The sequence below is a fragment of the Empidonax traillii genome, unplaced genomic scaffold (genome assembly GCF_003031625.1).
Source record: "Empidonax traillii isolate 1590-97213 ecotype Southwest subspecies unplaced genomic scaffold, ASM303162v1 scaffold3390:size13221, whole genome shotgun sequence".
In the NCBI taxonomy this organism is placed as follows: Eukaryota; Metazoa; Chordata; class Aves; order Passeriformes; family Tyrannidae; genus Empidonax; species Empidonax traillii.
The window spans coordinates 1-8,882 of NW_020958583.1; the positions used below are offsets into that span (position 1 = coordinate 1).

Consider the following 8,882-nt stretch of genomic DNA (forward strand, 5'->3'; position numbering starts at 1 on the left):
CTGTCCCTCCATCCCTTGTCCCCAGTCCCTCTCCAGCTCTCCTGGAGCCCCTTCAGGCCCTGCAAGGGGCTCTCAGGTCTCCCTGGATCCTTCTCTTCTCCAGGTGATCCCCCCCAGCTGTCCCAGCCTGGCTCCAGAGCAGAGGGATCCAGCCCTGGGAGCAGCTCCGGGGCCTCCTCTGGACTCTCTCCAGCAGCTCCACGTCCTTGTGCTGCTGTTCCCAGGGCTGGGGCAGCTCTGCAGGGGGGTCTCCCCTGAGGGGGCAGAGGGGCAGGATCCCCTCCTGCCCTGCTGCCCACGATCCCTGTGGGATCAGCCCAGGGCACAGCTGGGTTTGGGCTCTCAGGACACGTGGCCAGGGTGTGTCCAGTTTTCCACCCCCCCAGTTCCCGTGGTGGCAGCTCAGCCCCTGGTGGGTTTGTGCAGAGGAAGCCAGAGGACATCCCAACCCTCTGGCAAAGGGCTGATAAGCACCAGGAGCAAACTGCTCCCAGCAGGTTCTGTTTTTAGCTCCTCTCCTGGAGCTGCTGGGTTGTGGCCTGAGGATGAAATGCCTTTTGCGAGGGAAGAGATGTGGGATGGAAGCTCCAGAAGTTAAGGTGGATAAGGGGTTCCCACCTCCTAGAGCTGCGAGGTTAGAGGTGCAGAAGGAGTTATTCCTTATCCAGGCCAGGCTAGGAGGGAAATCCTCCCCTGAGGAACATCTAGGAGCTCGATCCTTCCAGGATGGAGAGATCTGGTGCCGACAGCTGGCAGGGAAATAAAATCCATGGGGTGACTTGGGTGCCTCCTTCCCCTTGTGCTGCAGCCCCTGGTGAAGCAGGACAGCTTGGACATCTACAACGAGAGAGACCCCTTCAAGAACGACGAGGCAGGAGTGGATGAGGAGGAGAACGATGACGTGGACAGCGGGATCGAGGGGGAGCTGGACCTGCTGGAGCGGGACACGATCGTCCCCCCACTGCCCCCGCAGCGCCCGCCCATCGACAGGGTGTCCTTCCCCAAGGGGCTGCCCTGGGCCCCCAAAGTCAGGTAAAGCCCCCTGGTGTCACTGCCATCCTCCCCAGCCCCACGTCAGCCTGTGGGAAGTCTCCTGGGGGGCTGAACTGAGGTGACTCCGCTCCTTGTTCTGTCTCGTTTGGTCCCTTCTGGGCTGGGTGTAGCTGAGCTCTTCCCCAGGGTTTTAAACCCAAGCTTGGCCAAGCAGTGGCAGTTCCACTGTGGATATCCCAGGTTGTACTGGGAAGGAGGCTGTGCTGGAGCAGGGTCAGCTTTCCCAGCTGGCACCGGTGAATCTTGGAAGGGCAAGGTCCTCAGCTGATCCTGCTGGGAACTGGTCAATGATTGACAGCTGCCTTGCTGAGCTGGACTCTCGTGTGGCACCTTCCTGAACGGTGGAGAAAAACATCCACAGATGAAGGAGTTGGTGCCTTTTCCCCCCTCAGAGCGGTTTTCCACACATGGGGATGAGGGAACGTCAGGAAAAGAGGGTGCAAAGCTCTGCCCTTCCCTCTGATCCATCCCAGGGCTGTTGCTGCTTGTCCAAGGCCTGGCTGTAGCCCAGCACCTGTGACACACAGGAGCACACAGAGTTGCTCCTGCTGTGGGTTAAGCTGGTCCATCTGGAGGGACACGGCGGGAATCATTTTCCGCACGGATCTCCCCACACGGTGCCGTGGTTCCCCACGCCACTGGACGCTCTCAGCCTGTCCCCAGCAACCTCCTGTTGTTTCCCTTGGCCCTGGAAATCCAGCTGGACTTCTCTGCCCCTGAGATCCTTGGCTTGTGGCTCGTGTCCTGCTGATCCCGAGCAGTTCCCACGAAAACGCCCGAGGCGTCGGAGGTGTCGGCTCGCTCTGGGAGCAGCACGAGCTCGGGCAGACCACAGAGACAACATTTGTTCACTCAGAGCGAGCAGATGCTCCTCTGGGGGTGCCTGTGGGAGGAGCACAGGAGGTGGAGGGAAGGGTGCTGGTTGTAGAGCTGGTGGTTGTTTGTTTTCCCGTGGAAGAGCAGAGCTGCCCAGCAGATACAAACAGGTTTGGTTCCAACCAGTGGTGGCTTTTCCCGTTGCTAAGGGGACCTCCAGAAATCAATCCAAGGCTGTGATCCGTTTTCCAACCTCCTCCTTGCTCTCTGTTTCTCCTCTGCTCCCTCAGACAGAAGGACATCGAGCATTTCCTGGAGGCAAGCAGGAACAAGTTCATCGGATTCACGCTGGGACAGTGAGTGTCGTGTCCCCAGAACCTGTCCTGTGGATCCCAGCAGTGCATGGGAGGTGTCCACAAAGCTCAAGTGTTCCCAGCTCAAGTGAGAGCAATGTTGGGAAAGCCTGTTCTTGGAGACACTGCTCCCCAAGGGCCCCTTTCTGTCAAAAGTGAGACCTGGAGCAGGAGACCCCTGGCCCGAGGCCGGGACGAGTTTGATGTGGGAGGGAGCTGAAACGGTTTGGCATCCTCAGGAAATGACCCAGTCCAGGAACAAACCAAGCTGTGGGTGCAGAGCCATCCCCAGAGGGGGCCAGGCAGTTTTAGGTGCAGTGCTGGGCTCAGGATGGCTCCACCCCAGCCCCTATTTCATCCCATTTCACCCCAGTTCCTCACCCTGACGTTGCTCCTTTCTTGGAGGAGCTTCCCTGGGGAGGAGATGGGAGGGTGGACACCTCATACCAACCCTTCTCCCAGTTCCTGCCCCAGCTGGGATGTGTCCAGTAGACTCCAGGCTCCCTCGTTTACCTCACATAACCCTGTGCTCCCCTCCCTTTCCCTCCCCAGGGACACTGAGACCCTGATCGGGCTCCCACGGCCCATCCATGAAAGTGTGAAGACTCTGAAGCAGGTGAGGTGGTGGATCCATGCACAGCACCTGGGATATGCTGTTGTGGTGTGGGATCCTCCTGGATAACCTCTGGCTGAAACACAGTTCCTGGAGGGAGTGAGAAGATCCTCCTTGTTAGTTGTAGCGGGAAAGGTTTTTGGAGCTTCTTCCGGGGCAAAAAAATTAAATCTGAGTCCTCCCTGGAATTCCAAGCAGATATCCAGCAGTTTTACTTTCCCTTTGTCCATGGCATGGCATTCCTGCTCCCTGGTGAGTGCTTGCCTTGAGTTTTGGAGACTGCCAGGGTTGGGTTTGGACACACACCCATCCCAGAGCAGTGCAGATCCCGGCGGGAAGCGTGGCCAGCCTTGGCTCCAGCCCTGCTCCAGCTGGAGGGAGGCCCCTCCAGGGGCTGAGTGACCCTGTCTCTGGTCTGGGCTGTCTTTTGGAGGGGATTGTCCCTCTCCATTTACCCCCAGGGAGGTGCCAGAAGGAGTGGGTGGAAGGAATCCGAGGCAGGAGGTGTGAGGGGCTCTGGGACAGAGGAACATCCCACACAGCAGGATCTCTGTGTCCCCACTGGGGATACTGGGATATAACTGGGATACTGCTGGAAGCAGTGCCTGTTGCCACCGCTGCCTGTGGTGACAGTAGTGACACTGCTGTGCCTCTGGGGGGGTGTTTTCCCAGCACAAGTACGTTTCCATCTCGGATGTCCAGATCAAGAACGAGGAGGAGCTGGAGAAGTGCCCCATGTCTCTGGTGAGAAGCTGCTGCCCCCCCATCACCAGACCCAGGTGTGTCAGAGGAATCCAAGAATTCTTTTTGTTTTAATTCCTTTTGCCTTGTTCTCTGCTGTTTCTCCGTGACAGGGGGAGGAGGAAGTCCAAGAAACCCCCTGTGAGGTCTTGTATCGAGCCATGCTGTACAACCTGCCCCAGTACATGGTAAGCCCAGGAGAAGGAAGGGAGAGCTTTGGGGAATGGTGGGAGCTGGTCTGGGAGCTGCAGATGGGAAGCCCAGGAGAAGGAGGGAAGAGCTTTGGGGTGGGGAATGGTGGGAGCTGGTCTGGGAGCTGCAGATGGGAAGCCCAGGAGAAGGAGGGAAGAGCTTTGGGGTGGGGAATGGTGGGAGCTGCTCTGGGAGCTGCAGAGCTCAGCATGGGATGGCCTGGGGGGTGGTCAGGACTTGGATGGTGAGACCTTGGTGGGGATCCAGAGCAGAGCTGGGTGGAAGGCACAGCCCAGGAGGAGGGATTCAGAGGAGCAAGGGGTGCAGGTACCCAGGGACACGGTCAGTGGCTGGAAAAGAGGATGTGGGCAGAGGATTGGGAGCAAGGAACACAGTCCTCTGCATTGGTGGGAGCCCAAAACTGTTCCAGGTGTCCTTTGTGTGTTTTATCCACACCACCAGAGCCCGGGTGAGTGGGATGCCTTAAGCTGAGCTCAGAGCTGCCATGACCCCACCCTTGGCCTGTGTTCCCACGGGATAAAAGGACAGGCTGGGTGTGGAGTGGTAGAGTTGGCCTGAAGTTGTCCGGTGTCAGTGAGGGGAGGAGAAGGAAGGACTTCCCTCCCCGGGACCACCCTCCCCACCCCCCTCTCCTGCAGATAGCTCTGCTAAAAATCCTGCTGGCTGCTGCCCCCACCTCCAAGGCCAAGACCGACTCCATCAACATCCTGGCGGACGTGCTGCCCGAGGAGATGCCGTGAGTGCTGCCCGGGGACCCCTCGTGCCAGCGGTGCCAGCAGCCTGGGGCTGTGCTGCTGGCTCTGGGGGGCTCCAGGGCTGGGGGTGTCTGTTTGGAGAGCTGGCTCTGGGGGGCTCCAGGGCTGGGGGTGTCTGTTTGGAGAGCTGGCTCTGGGGGGCTCCAGGGCTGGGGGTGTCTGTTTGGAGAGCTGGGAGCTGCCAGCAGGGCAGTGGGGTGGAAGGCAGGGAGGTGCTGTTGGATTGTCAGGGGTGTGACGGTGCCAGTGCAGGTGGCAGCCCCAGGGCTCTGGAGGGGGAGTGACCCAAATGGTAAAACCCTGCTAATCCACCCAAATCCTGAAGATGCATCAGCATATGGAAGGTGTCCTTCATACCTGTCCCCCAGGACTGCTGGTGGATGGAAATCCACTTCCCCCCCCCTCCTTTTTTTGGTGCCCTTTGGCATCAGCAGGAAGGAAGGATGGATGGAAAGGGGAATCCCAGGAAAAACAAAGCTCCCTATGTCCATAGAGCTTGTCCAGGCAAACACGAGCTCACAGTGCCCCTTGTTCCCCCACTCCCACACCCACAGTGCTGTCTCCTTGCCTCCCTGCCAGCATCACCGTCCTGCAGAGCATGAAGCTGGGCATGGACGTCAACAGGCACAAGGAGATCATCGTCAAGAGCATCTCGGCCTCGCTGCTGCTGCTCCTCAAGCACTTCAAGCTCAACCACATCTACCAGGTGAGCCCAGAGCAGGCTTGGCCACTGCCAGGCTGCCCTTGAGGTCGGTGTGTCCCGAGGAACCCTCTCCTAGCAGAGTTCCAGGAGGGGTTTCCGTGGGGAGCTCGCGTGTCCATGGGGCTCGTCCCAGCTCCAGGTTGGGATTTATCCCAGGCTGGGAGAACCTGCCTGAAATATCCCTCAGCTGTGTTCTGGCAGCAGCGTTTCCACTCACGTGGAAGGAGCTTTAGGACTTCTGGAACAATTCCTGCTGTGGCCTCTCAGCTTAGAATTTAGGACAGAGCCCGAGCACGAGCCCTGCTGGCAGAAGGGGGACGGGGAGGGGGTTAGGCAAGACCTTCTCGTGCTCTGTGTCATCTCCAGTGACCAGAAATAGGCTGGGAAGGACCTCAGTGGGGTCAGCTAATCTGGTTCTTGGCAGGATCACGTTCTGGAGGCTCCAGTTTCAGCAGAGGCAGGTCTGGGGCCGAGGTATAATCTGATTTTTGTGCCATCTGCACCCACTCCAGGACTTTCCCTGATCTAAAGGAAAAAAAAAAAGCAGGACTGACATGAGTTGTGGTCCAGCTCTCCACCCGTTCTGCCAGTCAAACAAGCAGTGCTTTCCAAGCATTTTGAAGCATTTCTAAATATTTCTTTTCTTTTGAAGGTTTCAGCATGGTTCAAGTCCATCTGTGTTATTGGCTGATATTTATCTGAGGGGAAATAGAAACCCACACGTTGCATTGGGTAAAATGAAACAGTAGGATAAGTTTAAATCCACAGAATGAAACAACCCCCCTGTTCTGACAGTCCCACATTTGTTCTGGGGTTCCCCATGACCCCTCCCTCCTTTTTCTCACTCCAGAGCAGCTCCAGCTCCTCTCCTTTCTCCCTCCAAGGCAGGAGGACCCTGGTGCTGAGCCTGGAGAAAGCTGGGGGGGGTTTGGTGCCCCTGATCCTGCCCCTGGGGGTGATTTTGGGTGAGGCATCACCAGAGTTTGATGCCAAAAAGGACTCAGGGAGCGCCCTAAAAACCATGGCAGGGCTGAAATCACGGAACCACAGAGCCATGGGATGGTTTGGGCTGGAAAGGACCTTAAAGACCATTTCATGCTTTGAGGGGGAACAAACACTGAAAGCATTTCTGAAGCCAAGGACATTTTTTCAGTCAAAATTTTCAAGGGAGGAGGGATTGGTACAGGAGAGCAGCAGGAATTATTTTCTCAGGTAGCAGCCACAGCTCCTCCTTCCCTGTTCCCCAGGCTCTGTTTTATCACAGCTTTACTGCTGCAAAGCCACATTTGCTGGGGGTGCAGCTGTTCCTGAAGCTCTGCCCCGGAGTTCCTGTGGCCACCCTATGGCAAAGGGGATTTTCCAGCTGCTGGACACGGCACAGGCCGGGGGGCAGAAGGTCTGGGAGGTGCCTCAAGCCATCAGGAGCGCTTTGCTCTGGGCTGGAAACGTTCCCATTCCCAGGTGGAGCTCCCAGTTGTCCCAACTTTGACCCCATTTCCCTTCTCTCCCCCGCAGTTCGAGTACGTGTCCCAACACCTGGTGTTTGCCAACTGCATCCCCCTGATCCTCAAGTTCTTCAACCAGAACATCATGTCCTACATCACTGCCAAGAACAGGTACAGCCACCTCTGGGCGGGATGGAGCAGGGAGAGGGCTTTGGGAACGAGGAACCCTGGTGGGAGTCTGGGGTGGCACCTGTGACCTTCCAGTCCCTGCAGGGCTCTGGGGCAGGAATTCACTGGAGGAGCCAAAGCCCTTGGCATGAGGAGGAGGGATGGGTGGTGGGTTTCCAGCCTCTCACTAAAACACCACTGCTAAAACAAGCTGGGCTTGTTCTCAGCTTTCTCCTGGAGAGCAGCTCGGTGTCCCCCACGGGCCACAGCTTCAGAACGGCCGGGGGGAGTGTCCTCGTGGTCCTCTCCCTATTTTATGGCCATAATTCATCTTCTACATGGCTGTCCCTGCCTTCTAGAGCTGATCTGAGAAAGGCACCAGCCCCAGTGTGAGCAGGGAACTGGTGGGACCACCACGAACTGAGAGAGCCCTGCACTTCCACAGCTCACCAGGGTGGGACTGCCCCGTTCAGAGGGACGCTGGAATAACCAAAACACCCCTTTTCTTCCTTTTTGATGCTGTTTTTGTTGCTCCTCAGCTATGTGTGTGTGGGCTGAGTGTGCCTCCTGCACGGTGTGGTTTGTGTGTGTGAGAGGGAACACGTGGGAAAACGGGAAGGTGTCGATTGTTCCTGCCAGAAACGTTTCCACTCCTGGTCCTGCGCCATGAGCTGGGAGGAAACATCTCCCAGGAGCACCGAGCTCCTCCCTCTGCTCCCTGGGGGGGTGTCCCACAGGACACACACCTGTGGATGAGGGGGGATGTGCAGCTGGATGCTCTGAGCCAGGGAGGTTCAAACTCCAGAGCCCTGGATTGGCAGAGCACTGCAAACATCAGGCACTGCCTGCAAAAGGAATTGTCCTGGGGGGTTTGGTCACACTCAGGGGCACAGACCCCACTCCAGAGGGGGGGTTTGGTCAGTTCAGAGGCACAGACCCCACTCCAGAGGTGGAATTTAGTCACAGAGGCACAGACCCCACTCCAGATGTGGGATTTGGTCAGTTCAGGGGCACAGACCCCACTCCAGATGTGGGGTTTGGTCACACTCAGAGGCACAGACCCCACTCCAGAGGTGGGGTTTGGTCAGTTCAGAGGCACAGACCCCACTCCAGAGGTGGGGTTTGGTCCCATTCCGATGCACAGACCCCACTCCAGAGGTGGGATTTGGTCACACTCAGAGGCACAGACCCCACTCCAGAGGTGGGATTTGGTCACACTCAGAGGCACAGACCCCACTCCAGGGGTGGGGTTTGGTCCCATTCCGATGCACAGACCCCACTCCAGAGATGCTGCAAAGGGAAACATCAGAGGTGATGCCAAATCCACGATGACTTGTGGCAAATTATTTCCATTATATATAAATTTATACTTTGGAGGTTTTAATTGACTCCTTTTCCGAAGTCCATGTGCCTGGAGGGCTTCCAAAGACCTGACACCCCCACTGTGAATTTTCCTGCTGCCAATCAGACATCTCCATTTTAACCCAGCAGATTTTAACCTCGGATCTATTTGGGGTTTTTTGGGTTTTATCCCTTTTTAAATACACCATGACCTGTCCTGTCTTCATGGATCCAAATCCCTGGAGTCCTCCCTGACGCCCTGGGGATGCTCCTGGGAGCCCAGAGGGATCCCTGTGCTGCATTTAAGCTGTGAGGGGAGGCAGTGGGAAGGTTGGGATCCCGTTTGGATGCCACTGGCAATGCAGGAGGGACACCCATGGGTGCTGGAGAAGGGATTGCTCCCAGCCCAGCTCCTTGTTCCATTGGGGGCAGGGGCAGGAAGATCTCACAGCTGGCTGGGTGTAATCATGTGGCTCATCTTCAGAAGTTGTTTCCACGTGCTTAATGATTCCCTCTGCCTGTTTCCCGCAGTGTGTCCGTCCTGGATTATCCTCACTGCACGGTGTGTGAGCTGCCCGAGCTGACAGCAGAGAGCCTGGTAAGCAGCACCCACAGGGGCCCTGGGGCCGCTATTGCTGCGTGGGAAAGGCTGAGGAAAGGGGTTTGGGTTTCTTTCCTCTG

General features: G+C 57.3%; 1 protein-coding gene across 1 annotated transcript in view; it reads left to right on the top strand.

Moving 5' to 3' along the window:
• Nucleotides 1-781: 781 nt before the first annotated feature.
• Nucleotides 782-8,882, top strand: part of LOC114072513 (striatin-interacting protein 2-like) — a gene marked incomplete at its 5' end in the record, with an annotated part of 11,823 nt that continues 3,722 nt past the window's right edge. Inside the window, 9 exons of the mRNA XM_027910399.1 lie at nt 782-1,032; nt 2,160-2,225; nt 2,775-2,838; nt 3,508-3,579; nt 3,690-3,764; nt 4,428-4,525; nt 5,124-5,250; nt 6,763-6,863; nt 8,733-8,799. Of these exons, the coding sequence (XP_027766200.1) occupies nt 782-1,032; nt 2,160-2,225; nt 2,775-2,838; nt 3,508-3,579; nt 3,690-3,764; nt 4,428-4,525; nt 5,124-5,250; nt 6,763-6,863; nt 8,733-8,799 (921 nt within the window). The remainder of the gene's footprint in view (nt 1,033-2,159; nt 2,226-2,774; nt 2,839-3,507; nt 3,580-3,689; nt 3,765-4,427; nt 4,526-5,123; nt 5,251-6,762; nt 6,864-8,732; nt 8,800-8,882) is intronic.